The following is a 25937-nucleotide window of genomic DNA, read 5'->3' as shown; positions in this document are numbered from 1 at the left end:
TGATGACGACTATCATTTTATTTACAGTCATAGTCGTCAAATACTTATAAGACTAAAGCCAGCAAAAATTCAATAAGGAAGTTATAATGACACACACAGGACACACAGCACAGCAGCACGCACAGGGCACAGCACAGCAGATGTCATTCCAGATCTAGAGCAGAGCCCAACTGGGGAAATACCTCCACCTTACAGAAAACCGCAGCCAAATAACACTAGACCCTACTCGTAGTGTTGTGTTCCTGTCGGTGAGTAAGGTTGCCAGAGCTCAAAGAGAGTGTGGAGTGTTAGGGTCGTAACGCGCATGTAACACCTCTGGAGAGACAGGCGTTCATAGGCTACGGAGACAGCTTACCATCAGGCGGGGCGTATGCTAGTTTGAACGAACCGAATCGACGTAGTATGAAAAAAGAGTATGATGACGACTATCATTTTATTTACAGTCATAGTCGTCAAATACTTATAAGACTAAAACCAGCAAAAATTCAATAAGGAAGTTATAATGACATCTTCATAAAACCTTTCTTGATTATTAAATATTCTGTATAAGAAATTGTCACATGATAATTTTGTGTTTAATAATTCCTAGATTTTTACTTACCGAATGATGGTAAAAATGTAAAGAATACTCACCGCGTTTTTATCCTCTTCTTATTCTCCCGGTCCTGGTCTTCGAGTGGTAGTTCACCGACCAGTGTGCTGGAGTTTTCCGACTCGGCTTCTCTATGACTGGAAATCAAAACATGTATTAAATTTAATTATTTAGTTTCAATTATATTTTCTACAGTTTTTCACGCCATGTGAAATGGTTTTAGATTTTCGTTTGCGAATGCGTGTTTGAGAATGGGTTCGCTCTGATAGTTTCATTTGCAGAGACCGGAATTATTGCGGCATTTTTAGGGTTCCGTACCTCGTAAAAATGGTACTTTACTTCCTCCTTTAGAGGAAAAAAACGGAACCCTTATAGGATCACTTTGTTGTCCGTTCATCCGCCTGTCTGTCAAGACCCCTTTTCAAGCTGGAATTTATATCAAATACTCAGGTACTCCCTTGGAGCTGTGAAAAAATCAAACTTCTAAGCCAATGCAATCAAAAGATACAGCCGTTTATGCCGCAAATTTTCGACACTCGCGAGGGAATCAAAACCTACAGGGTACTTCCCGTGAACTTGAAATTTGTTACGAAGCAGTCTATTATTGCACAGATAAAGGAAAAATTTCGAAAACCGTAAATTTTTTGTTACAATTTGGCAATTTAAGCAAACAATATGGAAAAAAAGACAATTCATTTCTTTTATAAATAAAGGAATCGAATATTTGTAAGAACTGAAACAGACTGAACGAGAAATAATAAAAAAACACAACTGAAGTAATTAAATGTGAAAGTATTAATTATTAAGTCTTTATTGTTTTTATTGCACATATATATTTCGCATTTTCAATTACTCAAAAGTTATTGTTCTTTAGCGATAACATCGCTTGTTATTCACCTCTGCTTTCATGTATTTTAATATGTTTTATTCTACATTGTATCGATATAGATAAATGAGAAGTCCCATATGACTATTCAAAATGCCAAGAGAATTGGCTACTTGATAGAGTCTGACGCTCGCACTCGACGATTGAAACGCCTCTAACAAAATGATAATGTAATGTGACGTCGTTACATAAGTCTGTCCATTTTGACCCTGAAATATTGCGTTTATGTGTATAGTTGTAGTACAATTTGTTTTTCAATAAAATGTAAGGAATCGAATGGTACGATTTTCTTTCCTGCTTTTGAATAACAAAAAAAATTTTTTTTTCGAGGTTGGAGCCTTGTATTTTTTTATAATCTCAATATAATTTTTTAAATTCTACTTTTTTTATAATGGATGGCTCATTTTCTATCCATTTAAATAAATTTTGTTATAATATTCAACATGTGTCAAGTACCCAATTCAATGCTCGCGTCCATTGCCAAGTGTGTAGGGTTCGCGTTAGCAAAAATGTGAATGAGGAAATGTGAGTAGTACCTGTTCTCGTCCTGCCCAACGTTGGGCTTGATGACGGGGATGCGGCGGCCCTCGGAGTCCGTGTCGCTGTCCAGCACGTAGCGCTCTAAAAAGTCCGAAACTACTTGCTGCGACTTGTCTTCGGGCGGTGAAAAACCTGAAAATCAAATTAGTCGATTACCTTGATTCCGTAATCGTTAGAAGTTTTAACCTTTTTGCCGGAAGAAGCTAGCAGGTTTACAGGTAAAAATATTTTTGGTTGTGTCGGAGGATTGTCAGGAAATACCCGAAATTCTTTCAAAAAATGGCCGACTTTTCGAAAGTACAGTACATTTAAGAATAACCTGGCGCCACCCATAAGTTCTGTACTAAAGCTACATTAATCAAGCCCAAACATGATGACAATCAAAATTTACAATAAAAACAGCGACATTAAATTGCAAACATCAGAAACGCTATTCACTAACCAGTTAAAGACCTTTTTAATGAACAAGTGCTCTATTTTGTAGTTTAGTATGTTTAGTGGACATATTCAATTATTAAATTAACATTATAATTGATAATTATGATATAAACTGAACAATTTTTAAGCATGAATATTTTAATTTTATTATTTTTAGTGGCATAAAATCTATAATTGACATAAATAATAATTATATAATACAACTATCCAATCATTTAAAATGAAATTTAACATTGTTAATTGTACCTACATAAATCAATCTTTAGATTTAACCCTTTAACGCATGTCATAAAAATATTTTGTTTAAATTTAAACTTTAATACCTGTCAATAGTTGAATATTATAAATACCATATATGTGGTAAAGGGTTAAGAAAATTGCCGTGCCCTACCAAGGCCCATGTGAAACAAGCTATTATGTAACACCTGTGTACCTACCACGGACAATAAATATATGAATATGTATAAGTTCCGCCGCTCTTGGCTACTTTGTGTGAGCCTAAAGTGCGTTTTTGAAAGGAATTGAAGTGTCCCAAGTCGGCTCCCTTTGTTTGACATAATTATTGAAAGGCATAATGTAATGATTGTCAGATTATCATTAGTCATAATTTTGAAACCGTTAACTTTTCAGGATTTTTGTAATCTATAGATAGGTTAGATGGCAATCCTGAAAAGTTACGCGTTTCTGAGAAAAACAAAATTATGGCTAACGAAAATGCGGACAAACAATACATTATGACTTAAAACTTTATTGGAAACAAGACCCGTCCCAAGTTTGTGATAACTGTGAGGCTTCAGTGCCGGAAGTAAAGCTGAAGGAGTATTTTTACCAGTGGCAGTGTGTTCGCTTTGCAAGGAGGCGGCGCTGATGGTGGTGTCGGAGGAGCGGCGCCGCTCGCTGCCGGACTTGTGCGCCTGCAGCTCCGCCAGGTCCGACGGGGACACCTCCTCGAATGAAGATGGACCCTCGCTTATGCCTTCTGTAATAGTACATTACTATAGAGGACGGGAAACGAAGGGTTGCAGGCCAAGTAGATATAGACGGCCGAGCGTAGCGAGGTCGAATAGGGATACGCGGCCGGCAACCCCGTTTCTGCCGAGATTTGTATAGTGCTTTTCTCAAACTTGCAACGAAATAATAATAAAAAATAGGATGATGATGATGATGATGATTGTTTCATGTCCTAATGTGATAGGTTATTTAGTACGTCAGGTACCAAAGTGGAAGGAAAATTTGATTATTTTTGCTCTACGACGCACGTATTAGGAGATACAGCCCTATAAAGATTTCTACATGACTGAAAAAAAAACTATATAGGGCTGTATCTCCTAAACCGTGCGTCGTAGCGCAAAAATAATCAAATCGAAACCCTGAAATAATATTTAGCAAACACAAAAAAGAAATAAAAATCCAAAAAGACAAAAAAAAAGGCATAATGGTAGAATTTTGCTCATAGGTTTTTTAAGGTTGAATGCCAAGACGTGCCGTTTGACGTTTAAAAACAAAAGAAGGTTGCCCTACAGGCCTAGGTGTGTAAGGCTGTATGAAATTCCTGTACATATCATCTTCACTCATCGCACCTGATATATGATATTTCTGGACCTAATTTGAAGTAAGTCATGTCAACATTTCATTACAAGTTTGAGAAGATGTGTATATTATATAATACAGTAACTTTATACATTAGCGTTTCCGTCAAATCCGGTAGTTCTGATTGTAGACTTTTTTCTGATGTTGGCCCAATTAATAATCCAAGTTTCTGAACTCGAGCGCCGAACCCAACTGTGTGAAAAATCGAAAAAATCGCAAAAAAATTGTGTATTTTTTTAAAGATTTGGACGATTATGCCCTAGCCCTAAAGGACTAGTTTTTGATACTACCTTCTGAGGGCGTTTTTAAAGTAGAATAACTTTTGCTACAACGTATTGTATACACAAGAATTGTCTCTGCGATATCTGCGATGCCGGGCACGCACAACCGTCTCGCTCATGCTCTGTCACTCACGGTGCCTTAAGAAACGATCCATTCGAATTGATAAACGTTTTTTAATAACATCATTACATTACGTTACCTTGTGAAGGGCTGACTTTAAGAAAGCCGTTACTGTCTAGCGGCGTAGTGGCATTAGAGGTTGCTGTGTGGGCAGGTTTGGGGCAGTTGCAGCTCTTGTGGCCGCAACCCACGTTGCCACTGCTGGGGTTCGGACTCGCGTACGCTGCGGCCAAATAAATAGATGAGATACGTTTTGACCATAGATTTAATAAATAGATGAGAGACCTTTGTATAAAAGACGCGTAAAATGTGGCGTTTTCAACAAATAAGACACTTATCGTCGGTTGTCAATAAGGCGCTACTTCCATAAAGCTGACCGACAATGTGGTACCTTCTAGTTGATAACGTTACAAATAGTGTACACGGTGTTTTTTTTTATCTTCGTTAAATTCGGGGTATGGCTAAGTACATTTAAGGAAACTGAATGGCAGAGTATTTTTTTTCGTAATATGTAATTAATAACGTTGTTGTAACACGGACATTATATATAAATCCACCAAACAATTGAAAACAACGACATATCAATAACATTTCGAATATCGATCGTCCGAGATAGTACTTGCGTTTAGTAACAAATGTATAAACTCATACTAAAAACTAATCAATATGTAAACAGATCCTAAGGCAAGTGTACATGCTCGCAGGGGCTTTATCAGATGAAAATAAATCATTGATTATGTCTAAAATGGAGTTAATAATTAAGTAAAATAAGTAAATCCAAGTGTTCGCCTAATCGGAATCCGAGCAAGACTTCTGTCCTTGGGGACTTACGAGTATTATGCCAATATTTAAATATTACTTTTGTATACTGTAGTTTCGTAAAAACTAGTGCCTACGTCAATTCATAGGATTAGTTGCCAAGCCGACCCCAGGCTCCCATGAGCCGCGGCAAGAAGCCGGGACAACGCGAGGAAAACTTACTGTAGTTTCTAGATACGATTTTAATTTGATCAACGTACCTTTAAGGCACCTCATCATGAATCCAAAAGGCATTAGTGGGTCCATCAGACACAATAGACGAGCAGGGCTGGGTGTGAAGCTCACTAACAACGAAGAGTAAGCCACAAACAATCCTTCTGGACTTTTCAGGTTATCTGAATAGAAATCCTTTCTTGTGTTAGGTGTGATATTAATACGAACCTTTAAGGCACCTCATCATGAAGCCAAAAGGCAGTAGTGGGTCCATCAGATAAAATAGACGAGCAGGGCTGGGTGTGAAGCTCACTAACAACAAAGAGTAAGCCACAAACAATCCTTCTGGACTTTTCAGGTTATCTGAATAGAAATCCTTTCTTGTGTGTTAGGTGTGATATTAATACGAACCTTTAAGGCACCTCATCATGAATCTAAAAGGCAGTAGTGGGTCCGTCAGACACAATAGACGAGCAGGGCTGGGTGTGAAGCTCACTAACAACGGAGCGTAAGCCACAAACAATCCTTCTGGACTTTTCATGTTATCTGAATAGAAATCCTTTCTTGTGTGTTAGGCGTGATATTAATACGAACCTTTAAGGCACCTCATCATAAAGCCAAAAGGCAGTAGTGGGTCCATCAGGCACAATAGACGAGCTGGACTGGGTGTGAAGCTCACTAACAACGGAGCGTATGCCAGGAACAATCCTTCTGGAGGTCTCAAGCCTGCAGAGAGGATCTTGAGTGTACAGCTTGCTAGGAGATTCGCGCCTGCTGAATCACCGGCGAAGACTATTCTTTTACCTGTTGAATATAATTTATATGGTATGGTTTTCCATAAAGTTTTGTCATTCATTTTGACGTATCCGCTTATAAAATTAATTTTTCATTTTATTTATAAGTCAGTAATGGTAGAAAAAGTATTGTATGCATCGTTGTACAAGTAGGTCAAAAATGCTCGTGGCGTATTCCTTTACAATGTTGTAACCCACGCCACCCGCCTATTGGGCCCTTCTTATACAACGGTTGCATAATATATTATTATACGCGATATTTTTTTATTCATATATTTTGGTCGTCACTGTATAAACTGATTACAGTAAAAAATTAACCTTATTAAGTACATAAAAAAAAAAACATTCGTTTTATTGACTGAATCGTCAGCGAAGCGAAGGTCTTCATTTCGACTTGGGCAATCTGCTTTCGTATGTCCGGGTGTTCTCCTCTACAGGTTGCAATTATCAGCCGATTCTCGTGAAAGTTTGTGAGCAGGTTCAGTTGAATAGAATTTTCCTGTCGTTTCGTTTTTAGAAAAAGTTCAAATGACTTAAGCGCCATTAACTCAATAACCATTGTGAGTGCGTAATAATGACAGAAAGTATTTTTTTAATTTTACATGTTTTAAGCTTATCAATCTTATCGCGAGGTCTACAGCTCAAAGAGCCACTAATACAAATACCTAATAAAATATCGTTTAGTAATTATTGTTAGCATGTGAAAAAATAATAATACTCACCAGTAGTACCAATAGTGCTAAAATTATTCAGCATCCAACAATAAGCGTAGAACACCTCCTCCAACGCCCTAGGGAACGGCGCCTGGGGCGCTAAGCTGTAGTCCACAGACAGTATAGGCACGTTCAGCTTGGCCGCCCATTCCCTGAGGTACATCTCGTGGGACTTGGAGCTCTGCGCCACGAACCCTCCGCCGTGGCAGTGGAAGAGGACGCCTTCGGCGGCTGGGAGGGATGAGCTGGCTTCGCCGTTCTGAAATAGTATTTTACAGTACATATGGGGCTACTTTATAGCACTAGTGCGAGAAGTAGCATATTATGTTACTGTGTCGAACATTTAAAGGGCCATATGTACTGTAAAACGTTGTACGATACATGTGCGAATAGGTAATTCGCAACTCGTGTCGATTTAAAACACTCCCTTCGGTCGTGTTTTAATTTATCGCCACTCGTTTCGAATTTCCTATTTTTCGCACTTGTATCGTAATGTACTATTATACAATCGTGATATAATAGAGCTTTGAGCTTTTTTATCGAGTACCGTGTTTAGGCAACGAAGCTTGTTGAGTTGCCTAAGTAAGGTAGGAGAATGAAAAGCTTGATTATAGCACTATTGTATACAATTGTTTTTCTGTAAGTCATCTAATTTTTTATTACTATAAAACCTAAATATTTAATGAAAATGGGTACCTAAGTATCTCAGTAGACAAAAATGTAATATAAAAGACATAAACGCGTGTTGAATGAATATGGTCATGAAATAGTTGCCCGTTTATGTCTTTTTTTATGGGAGCGCGGCGGTACGTGATTGGTCAATTTTTTTACAGTTACTACAGCTTATCGAAATGCAATGAAAAACTACGCAATTATAGTTTGATGTACAAAATCTTAATTCAACCAATCAGAAGACGAGTAGAAAGGTAGTATTTTAACATCTTGAAGTGCATCCAGACCTAGCGAACGCGCCTGTATACGAAAAATAGTCAGCGAGCGATTTTCAAATGGCGACGCATTCTAAACGCGCCTATGCTCCTTACTCGTACCATATTTCAATGTCGGACATGAAACTTACCATCCCAATTCTCTTATTAACACTAATAAGCCTAACATTGAGGCTCTGAAGACCTAGATGCACGGTGGGCGGAAGGACGGTCAGCTCCTTCCCTTCCGTTGTGGTCACCGTCACCGGTTCAGGGGGTATGGTGATCACTTTGTTGACGGCTACTGTTGAGGACATTAGGCTGGGCACGCGTTTCATTATTTCTGAAAAGAAACAAGAAAAACTTAAAACTTTGGATGTGAGATCAAATTAAGTCATATTAGTTTTACACGGTTTTTTTTTTTCTTTTTTTTAATAATATTATTAAGCAGGGGTTTCTAAGCTGAACATTAGGAACCAGTATGCTTCCTTCGCCAGCGCTAGATGAGCTACATTTCAGAGTCAATTACTTTAAAATCCTAATATGTCCAATAATATAAAGTCGAAGTGTCAGATTTAATCAGATACACATGTCGGGGAATATCAGGGTCTGGTAATATAACTTTATTACTATTTAGATATACACTAGGGAGTGTCAGATTCAGTCAAAACATGTCAGAAAATGTCATATTTTGTAATATTATTTAGCTACGAGAATCCTTCATTTTACAGTTCCCGATGATATGGCCCTACTAAATATCGAGTAATCACAGTGAGACAAAGATATAACGTATAGAAAGACAATGGCGTTACCGCTCTCAGCCAAGAACCAGAAGGCCTTGCAGAACTCGACGCTGGCCGACTGCGATATGTTGACTATCCGCCGCGCGCGCATCTCCGGGTCGATCAAGTATTGCCCGCCCGTCCACACCGAGCTGATCAGGTTGCCGTGGCTGTAGTAGGCCTCCGAGAAGCCCGCCATGCAGATCGATATGCCTTTTAGGATACCACGCATTGATGGTAGGAACTGGATATAAAAATACGAACATTTGAAAAAGTGATCACATATAGCATACCAGTATACATTGAATGTTAGATCAAATCAAACACTGCTGGACCTTGGGCTGTGGAGGCCAAGGAATTTGTAAAGGATTTGGGTCGGCGGTTTAGGGACCCTGGTGCGACCCTTGGTCCGGATTGTACCTGGTCCGTAGATTTGGTACACATCGAACAGTGTCAGATCATCAGGGAATATCGAACATTGTCATGTAAATATAACTTTAGTTACCAACTCGGTACCGACCTGGAACCCCAGACACCTCCCGTAGAAGCAGTACTGGTTGATCGTGTCGGCTTGCGAGAACAGCTCCTCGGGCGAGCGCGCCTCGGACGGGAACAGGTCCCCGGGCGGCGCCCACGACAGCAGCGTGTGCACGTGGTGCAAGCACGTGCCGAGGGAAGCGAGGAGTTGCCCGCAGGATTCTATTTCCCTGAGGACATAAAATGTACTTCTTTCTACTCCTCTCCTGTTATCTGTCATTTATACAAGATACAAGTATTAAGTTACTTAATTTAGGTATCGATGTAAAATATGTTAGAGCCAGTTTTAATTATAGCTTACAAGACTATATATTTTAAAGAGACTTTTTAAACCATGTTTTTAATTTTATAATATTTTCAATGAAATAAAATGTATCTGATGTCATCTTACTATAATAATAACATACATAATAAGTTTGAAGAAAAGTCGATATTGTCTATTCCTCATAACAGCACTTGTGCTTTAAAATCGCTAAAACGATACTGCGATTAATGGCTACCAACCGAACAAAATCAAAATAAAAAAGAAAACTGTTTTTTTCAATGTCATCACCGTCTAGTCAACGTCAATTAAGAACAAGTTCACATTAGACAATGTTTTTCATTTTGACGTATTACGCGCTTATAATATTTATTTTGCAATTTATTTATAAGTCAGTAATCGTAGAAAAAGTATTGTATACAACGTTGTATAAGAATATCAAAAAAATTACCAATATCTATCTTCCTAGGCCCAGGAGCACTTATTTTGTTGTTGAATTTAGAACCCTTATTGACACAATATATTGTGGAATAGGCACATAAAATTTCTACGCAGGGTCTCAGGAGGTTATATGTATATTTATCTATTTTTTTTATCGACATATGTATATTAGCAACTTGATATTTTATAACCTTGAGTCTTCTGTAGATTTTTTTTTAAGAGACGTCTTTACATTAAGTAATTAATTGTAGTAAATTGCTGCATATATCTATCTGCTAGACGTACAAGTGTTTGTAACGTAATAATATCGTCATAATCATTCGATTGTTCTTATTTGATCGTTTGGGGTGGCGTTGTGTACTTGTATGTACTATAATGTTACGTCACGAAAACGCAATGCATTATAACTGGAAACTGGTTAGTTAATAAAATAATGTTAGATGACACCAATGTTAAAAAATCTTATTGAAGTGAAATAGGAGTAGGTGTGTTCAGGCTGATTAATGGTTCCATTGATTTAGTTCAATTTTCCAATTAATGATAATGGTAAAATATGTGTATTCACAAATTTCGCTCTGTTGAATATAGGTACTTACCTACTCAATTTGAATATGCCAAATTAAAAAAAAAAAACAATACAATATATTTTAAATAAAGAAACAATTACCAATGTTTTTTGCAGAAATCGCGAAGCGTCTGGTTGACGTAACTGGTGACCGAAGAGCTGAAGGTTTCCTTCCACAACGTACTCGTATCAGCATTGCGATACAACGAGGTAATGCCGCCAGTATCCTTGGTACAATGCCTCAAGGGCTTATTTTAGATTTGAGCTAGTTATAGTAATACATAAATAAAGATTTTATAATATCAAAAAGTATATTTCTTACTAAAAATATACCACAAAACTACTCTTTAATGCTTATGTAGTACTAAGATTTTTTGTTTTCTTAGCAGACACATTCCTTGACCTAGTGTTTATGGAGCGGACATAAGGAAGACGCGTGACTAATGACTGCATGACGTAAACCGCACATGGACGCCAACTGAATTAACCACAACTGTTTTGTGATGACAGATGATTGAAATTAAGCCTTTTATAAGACAGAGGGAATATACTTCTCACAATGATTTTGAAATTGAACTTTATTTCAATGCTTTAGGGTTTAATGTAGCGTCATACTTGACACCCCTAAGGGTTAAAAACGCAAGACACATCAACAAGCAAATATTAAGCGTTTAGAATCGGCCCTTAGGCTCCGAAGTAGGGTGATTGCTATAGTTATTGGCCACTCCATAGTAACTGGCCACTGCCGACTCTTAACAATATGACTTCTATTGCTTTGTTTCTGGTTTGAAGTCTAATAACTATAGCAGTCATCCTAGTACCTCAGCATGTAACCGAAACCAACGCGATAAGAGAGATATATACCTAAATAGCCGATAACGAGTTACTCGCTAAATACTAAACATTTCTTTAACCATTTGAGCGCCACGCCTATCGTGTGCAGCGCGTCAAGGTTGATATTGGTCTAGCGGTCAAAGGGGAATTGATCTTTCCGTTTATATTTTTCCTTATATAACTTAGTATGCGTAAGTCCTGTGTTAGGTACCAACAAAGCATGTAGATCACGCGTCGACCCATTTAGCGGGTCTTGCACATGCAACAAATGTTGAATGTACCATCATCCTCATAATTAACTGACATTTCGTACACCTTATTAACAAAGGCATAAGATTCATCGACGGCGACGGGCAGTTAGTGTGTTGCTGTTTGTATGTATGTACGTAGTTGGGCCATGTAAGTATAATTGATGCATCATCGCATGCTCATTGTAAGGCGATTCGATTCGAGTAAGATGTATGTATTAAACAATTCGTTTTACAATTTTGTCTTGAAGTTGAGTGATTGTATATACATTTTTATCATGAAGTCGGGCTTTTAAGCGATAAAGAAAATTTACATCATCTTCTTCGCGTTTTACCACGATTTGACGGCTCGTAGGAGCCGCTTCTGCTTCGCAACTAATCCCGAGAATTGGCGTAGGCATTAGTTAAAAAAAGCGAATGAAATCTCACTTTACAACACAGAAGAAAGAAGTTCCGTTAGAAGGATAACATGGCTGCTAATCTTTTAGTATCAGACAATAGAATTGAATTTGTTTCGTTTTAAAATCAAACGAAACCAAATAGTTCTCTGTTCAATTTTGATTGGAGGTTATTATCATATTGTTATATACAGGGTGATTCAGGAGACGTGAGCAGGATCAAGCTTGAGCATTCAGTAAGTCATAAGCAACTGTTTCGTACCAGTATTTGTGAGATTAACGTTCTTTTATTTTTTACTGTTCAAAAAAAAATGTTTTAATTTATTTACGCCATGTATGGTCACCCTCTTTGTTTTATCCATAACAAGTGACAAATTGAATGTCTGGTTACTTTTGAAAAATCGTATCTCACTCAAGTGTGACATTTTGTTTTCTTCATAATCAAACTGCTGTCATAACGGTTAAAGAGGTTTTATCTTTCTTAATTAAGTGTTGTAGGGTGTCCATGATTGTAGATTATCAAATTTGTCCTTCCCAAAAAGTTAAATAACAGAAATAAAGCGAGATTGTTTTACTTAAATATGATGATGAACGGTTCATTAACATTTACTGATTGTGTAGGCTTAGTCCCGCTCACGTCTCATGAATCACCCTGTATATAGGATATATAAGGTATTATGACAGTGGGATGTTAAGGATCCCACTGATTACCAGTTCGCCGGACGATATCGGCATGTCAGTTCGCGATTGTCAGCTTTTGCTAATAACTGACAGGTCGATATCGTCCGGCGAACTGGTAATCAGTGGTCCCTTTAGAGTTTAAAAAACTTGATATTGAGTTGAGATAAAACGAGTCGATCAGACCACCTCGTGTGAGGAGAGGTCCTTTAAGTCGTTCGTTGTCTACGTCGCGTCGGTCGCCTGTCAACTTACGCCTCGACTGCTGATACGCGGTCAATTGCCAGTTATCATTAAACCAGTCATCATTGTTGCAGTTATGCAGTTCATTGAAAATGTAGGTTGGCAAAATTACGTAGATACCCTAAATTCACTATACCTAACTTGTATCTTGGGCGTTTACGTTTAGAAATTCAACACTTAGGATTTGGAACAAGTTTTAGTATAATTTTCATAATTCAAATATTCATAAGGCGAACGCGTGGCAAAGTTAGGCTATTTAATATATATATATATATATATATATATATATATATATATATATATATATATATATATATATATATTCAAATATTCATAAGGCGAACGCGTGGCAAAGTTAGGCTATTTAATATATATATATATATATATTCTTTTTACTTTACTATTTTTACACAACTTTATTTATTATGAATTCAATGGATATATATGTATGTATTAGTGAAATTGTAGTATTATTTTTTTGAGTGAAGTTAGGGTTCCCTAAGTTTTTTTTAAGAAGTAGTTTTGTCAACTTTAATTTTCAAATAATTGTAACACAGATAACGGGGTTTTATAATAATATATTCGCAGTGTATTGAATACTTGGCTTAAAGGACTCCAGGCCATTAAAAAAAGATGATAAACACTCTACTTAATAATAATTCTACCAAGTTAAAGTTATCATAACGAAAATTTGCCGAATGTTGGTTGTCAAATTACACCATCCGCAAAAAATTAGTTATCAAGTGAAATTCGTATAAAAAACATTGGCGAAAGGCAGAACACCGAGCTAAAGCTGTCATACCTAACGAAATACCCCTTCCGAAACAGCAAGGCGTCCCTGCCCGTGCAAACTTGGCGACTCAGCTTCAAGCCGTGCAGTACGCAGGAGTCTACAACGGAGACGAAACTTCTGTAACCATTTCCGGGGGACGTCGCGTCGAAATCGTACTGCGGTGCTACCTGGGGAATAATACATTTGTGGATTAACACAGTAAAATATTTGTAGTTTGTGTTAGGCAGATGGAATTTATACATTTAATTTTTTGCCTTAACACTAAAAATAATGTCAACATTACTTAGGCATTGCCATATAGTATGATGCTTGACCAGTTGAGACTTTAAAATTATAGTGATATAAAGTAAAATGCATAATTGAAATTGCCGAAACGTCAACACCACATCATTATTGCTCAAAGAGTTACGGAAAGATCGGATGTTTTTGTTTCTTTAAAACGATGAATTTATGTAGAACTGACAGAGAGCACAAATCATTGCCCACACACACATAGCCCGTCAGATTCATCATCATCATCCTCCTAGCGTTTGTCCCGTACTATAACTGAGTCCACTTTCCTACTTTTCTCCTTCCACATCGTCAACCGCTAACCCACAGAACCTACAGGCGTTTAAATATTTGGCGATGACATTGCGCATGGCAGTGATTTAGCCATGCTAGCTGCGGAAATACTAGGTGAAATTTCTATGTAGGTATGTTACTAAAACCAATGCAAATTATGTACTATAACTAGTATACCTATATATGTTGTTGTAATCGTGAACTTGTAACCGCTAGTAAGTCAAGGATGTGTGTCTTTGTTTACTTTACGTCTTATCAAGTAGGTGTCAATTACCTGTTTTACTAATTTAATAAACAATGCTGATGAATGTCGAGTTGAGGCTAAAGTCTCATTGTTTACACAACGTTAAGATTAATAAAAAAAAACCGGACATGTGCGAGTCAGACTCGCCCACCCATGGTTCCGTACTTTTAGTGTTCGTCGTTATAGCGGCAACAGAAATACATACATCATCTGTGAAAACTTCAACTGTCTAACTATCACGGTTCATGAGATACAGCCTGGTGACAAACAGACAGACGGACGGACAGCGGAGTCCCGTTTTACCCTTTGGGGACGGAACCCTAAAACTTATATAGGAGACAAACTTGTGGCAAACAAGCAGATGAATCGCCTGATGCTAAGCGATAACCGCGTACCACGGTCACCCGCATCACTAGAGGGGTTGTAAGTGCGTTGCCAGCCTTTAAGATGGGAGTACGGGAGTACGATCCTTTCTTGAAGGTTGTATCGCACTAACACAAAATGACACAAACTGTTGTCTATGTCAATAAATGATTGAAATACTTCTTCAACATTGTTGAGAAATAAAAATTACGATGAGGCTGTTTCTGAATAAATGTCAGCTTTTTAGTAAAAATATTGTTATATGATTAGTTAAGCCTTATAAGGCAGAGGGAGTATATTTTCCATCTCATTTTGAACTCTATTTTAAACTCATAGGGTACAATTTTGCATAACTTCTGACACCCTTACGCCTTATTAAACTTTTTGTATCAGTAACAGGACTAATTGAAACGGAACATTTATCTTAGGTTAATACCTATAGTTCGTGTCATCCACGGTGATGCGCAGATTTGGCGAATCTAACCTTTAATAACATAACAATAAGAGTCAAGGCACGCGTCGTCGTGAATGACACGATCTTAATGTAATCATTGTCACTATCTATGTAGTACATAATATATGTGAACATTGACATGCGCTCAAGTTTACAACAATAGTAATAAATTGTATTAACATAATTACTACAGTTATCTTAATTAGATCACCTATGGCCTACTGCATGTGTCTGTTAAGAGTCCGCTGACTCATTGATTGAGCATTTATTTTATTTATAAACCTTAAGGAAAATATACACATCCCTATAAAGTCTATTGTTCTTGTAAAGTCTATTCAGGTTAGAGTTAACCCTTTTGACGCCATTGACTTGATATATATTTTTGACTAGCTATATCTGCAATCAGTCAAGACTATAAGCAGATTGGTTGAATGCTTAATATTGTGACGAGCAAGTCCTCCAGTGAGGGCTTCTACTCATTTAACTTCTACATTTTTTTTCCGGGCTATCTATATATACAAGAATAACCAATAGATGGAAAAAATATTGGTCTATGAAGGAAGTCATGAAGTCCGCTAACCTCAGCATTACCATAAAAAGAAAAGTATTTAACACATGCATCTTACCCTGCATTACATACGGATGTCAGACATGGGCACTCAACAAAGAGTACCGGGACAGGCTTAAATACTGCCAGAGTTCTATGGAACGAAGTATGACAGGAACACGCAGACTAGACAAAATAAGAAATGAAGACCTGAGACAAAGGACAGGAGTGACCGACATACTCACTAAAATAGATCAGCAGAAGTGGAGATGGACTGGCCACATGTTAAGAGACAGGCAGGAAAAATGGAGCAAAATAGTAATGAATTGGTATCCAAGAAGTTGCACACGGAGCCAGAGGAGACCTCGAACAAGATGGGAGGATGAACTCAAACTCACAGTGGGCCCGAACTGGAGAAGAGTGGCCCACGACAGACCCCAATGGAAAGAGCTGGAGGAGGCCTTTGCCAAGCGGCACACTGAGTTAAGAGACATACTCTTACTCAGAATAAAAGGGCTTAATAGATAGAATAGATAATAGATAGATAGATCTATGTATGAGGGAAGATGTCTTTTCTTTTTAGCCTTTTTTCATATCCCTTGTCTGTGAGTTTTGCTGCAAGGTCATTTTGGTGGTTTCTTAATCTATGTTGATATGCTTTAGTTGCATGAAGGATTTCTTCCTTCACAGTATTGATTTGCAGGTATTTATGTATTTCAGCATTTTTTTTTGTGAACCACGGAGCGTTGCATATAGAACGCACTATTTTGTTATGCATTCTTTGTATTATTGAGATATTAAGAGTTACTGGCACTGCCCCAAAGTTGTAAGCTGTAGCTATATTCTCTTAACAATTTGAAACAAAATATAATTCACTAAACTTAAGCCTAAAAATTTAAAATGGACTTGTTCTTTTATTATCGACCCTTTTTAAAGGCAGTGAGCTGTAAATCTAAGACCCTTAAAATAGCTTGGGCCTTCGACAGTATCTAAATGAAGTGATGGGCATGAATCTCAAAAGTATTTGTCAAAAAAGGTATACAATTTTCCAAAAGAACAATCTATAAATAAAAAAAAGCTTACTCCAACTTGTTTTTTTTAAATAGTGAAACTTTCTTACAGCTTAATACTTATTATTTCCTAAAACAAAGAATCAACTTGACTTATCACAACTACAATAATTTATCTGAATAGTTGTCTAAGTGTTATTTATATCCAAACACTAAAAACACAATACCACTATACATCAATGCACTCCTAGTAACAATAGTTTTATGGAATTGTTTTGCATATTTTAATTCTACCTGTCACACACCATTTTTATCACAATATTGTAGTACTTATTGCATTAAGCACATGTACTTTATTATTTGTGTTCACTAGTTTAGCAAACTATTAGTAAATTAAGCACTAATTGTTTTTTCACTTTTCTCAGTGTTTTTTTTTTTGAGAAAATTAATATCTTTACAGTGATATCTCTAGATAAAATTGTGTGAATAAGACAGACTTAGCCAATATATTGTGACTTAAAAAAAATCATGTTAATATGGTTGCACACCTCAGTACATAAGCAGACCCTTGGCTTGTTTAAGACCAGGAAATCACAGATATAAGAAGTTTTCAGGCTTACCTTGCGCACATGATCCACCAGCGGCCAAACAGTGTCTATGTGATCTATGAGCGTCATGAACCCCTGGTACAACCGCTGGCCGTTCTCACTGTCGTCCGGCTGGAAGAACGTCGCGTTGTTTTGGCACGAATCCTTCAGCGCCTCGTACATTGCGTACGACGGCGGAGCCCCGTCCGCCGTCTCCTCGCAGCACAATGCCGCTTTGGCCGGAGACTCCGTAAACGACATCTTCAAATATTTCGAGTACTTCACCAAGCCGTAACCGATCCCGCGCGCCCCGCGGCTAAACAACTTCAGTTTCATCTGCAACGATTTTAATATAAACACCTCACGCACTTATTTGTTATGCATGATATTGACTATTGAATGAATAATTACAGAATGCGCCGCAATGTGAGGTTACTGCCATTGTGTAACGATTTTGTCGAGCTTCTGTCAACCAATTTTATTGGTTATACAGCTGTTCATTATTGGTAATGGAGATAATTGACGAAATTGCGAATACTTCGCCTTTTCGCAGTGCTCCTTTACGTCAGTTACGGCACGAGCGAACGAATCAAGGCAAAACGACAGATTGACATTGACAGTTTTTGGGTTGCAGCTTGCAACACTGAACATACTTATTCAGAAGTGCACCTAATCACTTGCGTGGACCGTGGAGAAGGTGGCGAAGCGATAAACGATAGTGTTAAAATTTAGCCCCGTTGCGTTTAACATTATCTACATCGTCGGATATGAATACTTGAAATATATAACATGCACATAAATGTCAAATAAATACAGTACGGTCAGTACTTTTTGCAACGTAAATTAGGTATATGTTTATTTCGTTTATATACATTGAATGACAAATGTCAAATGTCGCTAAAATATGTATAGTATATTATACAATGTCTTTAATTATAATGGCACTTCCATTCAAACTAAATTCTCACATTAACTAAGCGTCTTGGAAATAATTAGTCACAGTACAATAATTCCACAAACCTTTAAAAAAATCAAAGTTTAGGCACACAGGCGCAAGTTCAAAGTTTGTTGACTCCGTTGGCTCGTAAACAACAATTCAAAGAGAATAAAACAATATCAACAATTATCAGCCAGTTATATAATATTAGTGTGCTTGTTATCATCTCATCGTTGCATTTAATAGTGTACCTAGTAGAAAACGCATGCTACAACAATAAAATGTTAAAAAACTTAAAAATTTGTTAGTTTCTTAACTTCGTGATTTTCTTGTTCCTTTAATTTTTCTTATAACTTTTCGGTTAACGTTATTTTAAGAAGTGCATTTTTTATTAAAATAATGCAGACTGGTTTACGCTTAACAGGGGCTACAACATAATGCTTAGTATATTGCACGAGGGATTTTGCTTAATCATAATTTTATTGTCTGCATTCCTTTTACGAGTAAACATGAAAAACATCATTTATATATTATTGTCCTTTCACAAGTTTTACGTTAGGTGGGGTGGGATATAAGTTTTATTTTAATTAAACAACTAAAATCGTGTAGTTATATTGTATGTCTATGATCGTGTAAATCAGGATTTATTTCAGACAGCCAGTTTCTGAACGAACACTGAATGACATCTGTCATCACTGTCTGACAAAGTTGTCAAATCTTGTATAAGGATAAGGCTGTGCTGTGATGTGATTTCTGTTTATTTTTGCACGAAAATGCTCAATGATTCGTAATAAAAAGTAATATTTGTTATTTACAATGGAGGAAACTTCAATGGAAACTGACGTGCTCGAGCCCATCAATAAAGATATTACTAACGAATTACTATCGGAGTCTTTAGACACCGGTACGGAAGAAGTTTTATTTCACTATCCCACGTTATTTGGCGGCAAGACGTTGCTGGAACTATGCAGCTCTTCTTGGTCCAGTTCTCCAAAAGCTAGAGTAGACGTGCAACCTTATCTGCGAGGCTGTAAGTGGTCTCCTGATGGTACTTGTTGCCTTTCTGTGGTGAATAATGATGGAGTACATGTTACTGAACTGCCTAGAGATTTATATACAGAATCAGCGGCCCCAGATCGAACGATAGATGTGTTGGATTCTGTCATACATGTTAAGGAGGCAGGATTGGTTTATGATTTTTGTTGGTATCCAAGCATGAACAGCAGTATCCCTGAAACTTGCTGGTAAGTAAGCCATATCTTTATATATTTTTCGAAGGCACATTATTATATTCTTAGATTATTTGAATGGATACTGTACAATACATATATCATAATTAATTATAAACTATTTATTGTGACTAACATTAGTTACTAAAAACAATCATCATGATGTAAAATAGTTGTTACTTAAAGCTAAAATAATCTTTCATGTCAATAGATAACAACAATGTACATTTGACTAAGTATCAATAAATCATAACTAAGACTGACTTAACAAGAACTTGTTGACATTCAATTTTAATTTTTAAAAATGAAATAAATGTTATTCAAAAAATAAACCTTAAATGTCGAATATAGAGGCACCTGGTAGTTGTGACTGGGCAACCTGTACGTTGTTTTGTTACTTTTTAGTTTAGTTTAGTTGTAATTAGTAAATACTAACACTAGTTATTAGGTACGTAGCTTAGATAAACTAACAAAATCTATGGATTGTAAAGATCTGAAATAAATGATAATTTAATTTAAATATAAATTTCAACTTCCGCCAAACCACAGTATGGTTCGTTTGCAGACGAGGCTCCAAATAATATTAAGTGAAGGTTCTTTATCTTCTATAGCTGGTAATATTAATATTGATAGCAATGCCAAACAAGACAGTACAGCACTGTATACTATCTCGTTTGTCATTACTTAAGAATCACTATTACTCTGTTTATACATATTAAACTTATTTCTTAATAAATTACTTTACTTTTACTGTATTGTGTTTTTAAATTTAGTTAGTACAATGCTGCTTACTTTCTTAATAATATATATTTAAGAAAATCTTTATAACAACACAAATACTAAAACTATATTATCACTTTATAAAAATTAATTTCTTTTGCTATTGCTATAAATACAAATAATCAAATGTATACATTGTACCAATGCTAGCTTGCAATCTAAATAATAGTTTATTATGATATGATTTTAATGTAACTAATATATCAATGCATGGACTGTTAATAATGTAATCTATTGGAAATAAATGTCTTTTTTAGGGTTCCGTAGCCAAATGGCATAAAACGGAACCCTTATAGTTTCGCCATGTCCGTCTGTCTGTCTGTCTGTCTGTCTGTCTGTCTGTCTGTCTGTCTGTCTGTCTGTCCGAGGCTTTGCTCCGTGGTCGTTAGTGCTAGAAAGCTGAAATTTGGCATGGATATATAAATCAATAAAGCCGAGAAAGTCGTACAATAAAATCTAAAAATTTAATTTTTTTTAGGGTACCTCCCCTACAGGTAAAGTGGGGGTGAAATTTTTTTTTCGCTTCAACCCTAGAGTGTGGGGTATCGTTGGAAAGGTCTTTCAAAACTAATAGGGGTTTTCAAGAAACATTTTTTGATAAAGTGAATATATTCGGAGATAATCGCTCCGAAAGAAAAAAAAAATGTGTCCCCCCCCCTCTAACTTTTGAACCATAGGTCCAAAAAATATGAAAAAAATTGTGGAAGTAGAGCTTAAGAAAGACATTAAATGAAAACTATAGCGGACATGATCAGTTTAGCTGTTTTTGAGTTATCGCAAAAAGTTTTCCCTTCATAGTAAAAAGACTTATTTTAATTAGGTACTGATTATGCAAATTTGCCTATTTGTTTAACTCAGGTGAAAAGTACCGTTTCATCCCTTGGTTAACAATTTACTATACTTTAAGCTCCAGTTTAGCTTATTGTGACGGAAGAGTAACTACGGAACCCTACACTGAGCGTGGCCCGACATGCTCTTGGCCGGTTTTTTATTTATTAATATGCCCTATATAAATGCCTTTTATTATTGAAAAGAATCATTAATTGTATAAAGCATTATGTGCAGTAACCTATCAATTAGTTTTCTTATTAAATTTGGCATCATTAAAGGATTTACAATCATCTGGGCTGCAATTAAATATTTTAATAGCCATGAAATAAATACAATAAAATAAGGTAAAGGACTCTTCTAGTTCCTTAACGCATAGTGTAATCTTGCTTTAAAGATACCTAGCAGTTTATGAAATGGTTATATTTCTGTATAATATTTATTAATAAATGAATATATTTGTTATTTAGTTGGCTGACAACAAGACAGAATGCTCCAGTTCAGATGTGGGATGCATTTGATGGTTCACTGCGCTGTTCATATAGGGGCTTCAACCCTGTGGATGAGATGGAGCCTGCTGTGGCTGTGACATTTACTCTGAATGGTACCAGGATTGTAGCAGGGTACAAAAAAGTGATAAGGACATTTGATGTGGAACGGTAATTTATACCATTTATACCATACTCATACCATGTTAAAACTTATGGACAATACTGAAGCAGAGGTTTAGAATGTTCTTAAGATAGTTATGTATTATTGTATCCAATCCAATTAGTGATAATAACAACAACTTAACAATAATATGTAGCCATTGGGTAAAAAAATGCACACATTTTCCAATCTCTGTTTACCAAATTTAAGTCCATGTAAGTAAAGTGAACAAATAAATAAACATTTGGGGACAATCTTACACAGATTAACCTAGCCCCAAGCTTGTACTGTGGGTACTAGGCGATAATATACATACCATGCACCCATTGGCTTCATAGGCAGGGTCACTACCCACTAGGCTAGATTGGTTGTTGAAATCTAACAACCATTTATTTATCAGACCAGGCCGAGATTGTGCAGAACACAAGATCACATTCCCTGCTTCCTGTTTTGCCATGGACAGCAACATGCTCGCTGTTGGTTCTTGGAACACCACAATAAGCCTCTTCAATGTCAATGAAATGGGTGGATATAAGAGCATTGGAAAAATGCATGGTCATTCAGGTATGTATATTTATTTTTAATTTATGGATTTTTCGAAAAAAAAAAATACATAATACTTAGAGACCTGAAAATTTACACCTTTTAAGATACAACACTATTTCTTGATTTTTTTGATTTATGTTAAATTCTCCCTTAAGGCGATTTAAACATAGAGTTTACAATCTTCCGTAATAAATTTTATTTCTATAAAGTTTGTGTGGGCTTAGTTCCTATAAAGTTTTGGAAAAATTGCTTGGTGATTTTAAACAACTTTTATTTTACATTTTAGGTGGAATAACACACATGAAATTCACACCAGACGGTCTCAAACTCGTGTCAGGAGCTCGCAAAGACCACAGACTATTAGTTTGGGACATTAGATACTACCGCAGACCATTGAACATCCTGAGCAGAGTAGTCGACACAAATCAGAGGATATATTTTGATATATCGCCATGTGGGAAGTATCTAGTCACTGGCGGTACTGATGGAATATTGAAGGTTTGGGCAGTTGATGCTGTGGATTGGAAAAATAGTTTAGATGCTACTGATGTCGAAGGAGATAATGCAACTTATAAGGTAAACATTGTTTGGAGTTTCGAGAACTTTCTGAACTTGAAAATATGGTATATTGTTATGAAAGCAAGAGGGAGCGTGCGTGAATGTAGGGAGCAGCACGGATACCGAAGCCCTGTTTCTCAACGTTGATGCATCTTTGTAAAGTTATTAATACTGACTTAGGCCTTGTGGTCTAAGTAGCCAAGAAGCATGGCTGAGCTTCTAGATTAGAAAACTGGGCCAGGTATATACCTGTACAAATCATATCTTCGAGCAACACCAGGAAGAGAGTCGGCATTCTCACTATTTCACTTCTGCCGTAGCTTATGCCCAACTGGGCATAGAGTGGTGCGTGTTGTGACTCGTCTGTACACAAAAACAGATAGAAGTGTGCAAGATTTGACATTTTCTATGTATTTGAGTCATCATTACAGATTGGATTGTGTATGTAGTGAGTGAGAAGTGAGAATGTGTGTACGTTTCCCCCGCAAAAACTCTGAACGATTTCTACGGTAAGATATCGCTTGGGCTCCTCCCTTTCGACGTGTCGGAAGCCGGTGTTGCTCGAGGAAACATAACATTTAAATATCAACTTTAGAGTCTTTGCTCAAAGATTCAAAGTGTATTAATTTTACATGTGACTTGAAATATTGCTTTATACTTACGCATTTCTACGTCTTTACAATATTTGGTGTATCCTGTCCTTTTTAATAATTTAAAACCCCTTTAAAATTGACACAGAATTGTTCTTCAGCTTACAAATTTCTTAATCAAAACCTTTGTTCCAGTTTCCTCTACACAAAGATTGCTGCAACAGTGTGTCTATCCACCCATTTAGGCCCATACTGGCCACTGGCTCCGGCCAGTACCACTTTAAAGACCCTATTCAAGACGACGCTAGTGAAATTAATGGACAAGTTGAAAGTGTGGAATCAAGTGAAGACTTAAAATATTCGAGTCATGCTGAGAATAGTTTAGTGTTCTGGTGGGTTGGTGATGTACCTGAATTAAGTGGTTTAACTTAATTTTTTTTTATTAAAATATATTTATAGATTATCTGCGTATTTTTTTCGAATACCGAAAAATCCTAGAATTAGTTGGAAAGTTTATCTTGGTTTAATCTTATCCAAATCTTCTCAAGATTAATTTAATCTGATATTTTATTGCTATCGAATTTTCGTATGTCTACGGAGGTCAGAGGTGAGGTATCATCGGCCTTGAATGGCCAAAAATAGGTATAATTACTTGCGAATATTTTGGAAACGCAAATGTAACTTGAAACTAACTATTTTATTATAGGATATTTTCGTTATAAATTATTATGTGGGGGCCTAGCGCGCGTCGCCTCTATGAAGAGATGTCAAAGCGCCTAATAGAGGCTTCTGGTGACCAGAGGGCTGGCCAATATTTTGCTCAGCGGATCAGCATTGCCATCCAGCGGGCCAATGTTTCGATGATATCTATTGGACAATGTTTTTACGCCGTAATCCAACTTGTACACTATTTTATCTGCCTCTCGGTCACTCTTGCCTATATTCGAGCGGTAGAGTGGCAAATAGACAAGAGTGCTGGTGGCGTAGCCGTAAGAGCGTACGACTTGCAATCCGGAGGTCGCGGGTTCAAACCCTGGCTCGTCTCAATGAGTTTTTCGGAACTTATTATGTACGAAATATCATTTGATATTTACCAGTCTCTTTTCGGTGAAGGAAAACATCGTGAGGAAATCTAACTAATCCCAATAAGGCCCAGTTTACCCTCTGGGTTGGAAGGTCAGATGGCAATCGCTTTCGTGAAAACTGGTGCCTACGCTAATTCTGGGGATTAGTTGCCAAGCGGACCCCAGGCTCCCATGAGCCGTGGAAAAATGCCGGGACTACGCGAGGAAGATGATGAGAGTGGCAAATAGACGAACAAACGAACGAAGTGGTTTGCGATAGGCCCTCTGGACCCGGATGCGATGGTTCTTTCGTACAATTTGGATCCGGATTGTAAATCTTGCATGGCGTACAATGGTTTTACTCGACGTGTGCTACGCCGTCGCACGTAGCGGCATTTTTCCGCTAAGAGTAAAGGCGCCCGTAGACCGAGAGCTGTATTCAATTCACCGCTGAGCTACGATCGTAACGCTACGTCGTAGCCGATAACGCAGGTTTCCCTTCCCGGTATAAGAGGAAATGCTTCGTAGAGGCAAAACGATAACGTATCGTGATTAGCGCTGTATTTAAAATCTGTTTTGAATATTTTGATACATGTACTTAGATTAGAGATGGGCCGAATATTCGATAATTATTCGGTAATCTACATATTCCGCAAGTTTTCGGCCAAGGCAAGTTTGTTAGTATTCGGCTGAATTATTCGGTTCAAGAGCAGAATATACTTAAACTTTTTTTTAAATAGGTACTGTATGTTTGTTTCGTTGCAACCCTGTAAAATGTAAAATCCTCCAGAACTTTCTCTATTCCATCAGGGTGCGTAGACAAGATGCCGATCGTTCACGGTCCGTAGCGTAGCGATCTCTCTCTATTACTCTTCCATATTAGTGCGACAGAGACAGTTGAGGTTCGTTCACTACGGAGCGTTAACGATTGGCATCTTGTCTACGCACTCATACGTTTCCCCGTTGTCATTAAAACACACGATAAGGCATGTTGAAACCGTAGGACGTTTTAATTATTTTGAGGGTGTAGAAAATTTGGTTGCGACTCCCTTAGTAAATAATTATCTCATATTATAGGAAACGATTCATCTTTAGCTGCAAATGTAATTGAAGCGTTTTTAAATGGTTTATTCGAATGATATAGATTCGGCCGGATATTCGTACTTATTCGGCAAACACGGTAAGTACATGTACGAGTATTAGGCCTATTTCTAATATGTATCTTATACCTTTAAACGAGCAATTCTTATATATATATATATATTTATGTGATCTCGGAAACGGCTCTAACGATTTCGCTGAAATTTGGTATATGGGGGTTTTTGGGGGTATACAATCGATCTAGATTAGT

General features: G+C 37.0%; 2 protein-coding genes across 3 annotated transcripts in view; one reads left to right on the top strand and one right to left on the bottom strand.

The window, feature by feature from the left end:
* LOC133525980 (hormone-sensitive lipase) overlaps window positions 1–17992 on the bottom strand; it is a 35503-nt gene extending 17511 nt beyond the window's left edge. Inside the window, exons 1-12 of one of the 2 annotated variants that reach the window (XM_061862432.1) lie at window positions 17815–17992; window positions 17437–17739; window positions 13644–13801; window positions 9156–9342; window positions 8666–8879; window positions 8006–8196; window positions 6937–7186; window positions 6015–6224; window positions 4528–4671; window positions 3286–3435; window positions 2015–2150; window positions 634–729 (exon numbers count right to left, since the gene is read on the bottom strand). In XM_061862432.1, the coding sequence (XP_061718416.1) occupies window positions 634–729; window positions 2015–2150; window positions 3286–3435; window positions 4528–4671; window positions 6015–6224; window positions 6937–7186; window positions 8006–8196; window positions 8666–8879; window positions 9156–9342; window positions 13644–13801; window positions 17437–17739 (2039 nt within the window). In that variant the 5' untranslated portion in view covers window positions 17815–17992. Of the gene's footprint in view, window positions 1–633; window positions 730–2014; window positions 2151–3285; window positions 3436–4527; window positions 4672–6014; window positions 6225–6936; window positions 7187–8005; window positions 8197–8665; window positions 8880–9155; window positions 9343–13643; window positions 13802–17436 lie in introns of both variants that reach the window. The other variant, XM_061862433.1, reaches the window with a different exon arrangement.
* A 1080-nt stretch (window positions 17993–19072) lies between these two features.
* On the top strand, window positions 19073–23985 carry LOC133525979 (telomerase Cajal body protein 1 homolog). The gene is made up of 5 exons (XM_061862431.1): window positions 19073–19584; window positions 21648–21836; window positions 22229–22392; window positions 22661–22950; window positions 23718–23985. The coding sequence occupies exons 1-5, from the start codon at window positions 19157–19159 to the stop codon at window positions 23952–23954; spliced, it is 1308 nt and encodes a 435-aa protein (XP_061718415.1). The 5' UTR covers window positions 19073–19156; the 3' UTR covers window positions 23955–23985.
* Window positions 23986–25937: the final 1952 nt, after the last annotated feature.

The sequence above is a fragment of the Cydia pomonella genome, chromosome 15 (assembly GCF_033807575.1).
Source record: "Cydia pomonella isolate Wapato2018A chromosome 15, ilCydPomo1, whole genome shotgun sequence".
Lineage (NCBI taxonomy): Eukaryota > Metazoa > Arthropoda > Insecta > Lepidoptera > Tortricidae > Cydia > Cydia pomonella.
Note: the sequence above shows the minus strand (reverse complement) of the source record. Positions and strands in the feature narration are given on the sequence as shown.

Excerpts from the sequence above, each read along its gene's own strand:
- LOC133525979 (XM_061862431.1), top strand. The coding sequence starts at position 19,157 with ATGGAGGAAACTTCAATGGAAACTGACGTGCTCGAGCCCATCAATAAA. Across the intron at positions 19,585-21,647 it reads AGTATCCCTGAAACTTGCTG|TTGGCTGACAACAAGACAGA; the intron begins GTAAGTAAGCCA and ends TTTGTTATTTAG. Across the intron at positions 21,837-22,228 it reads AGGACATTTGATGTGGAACG|ACCAGGCCGAGATTGTGCAG; the intron begins GTAATTTATACC and ends TTTATTTATCAG.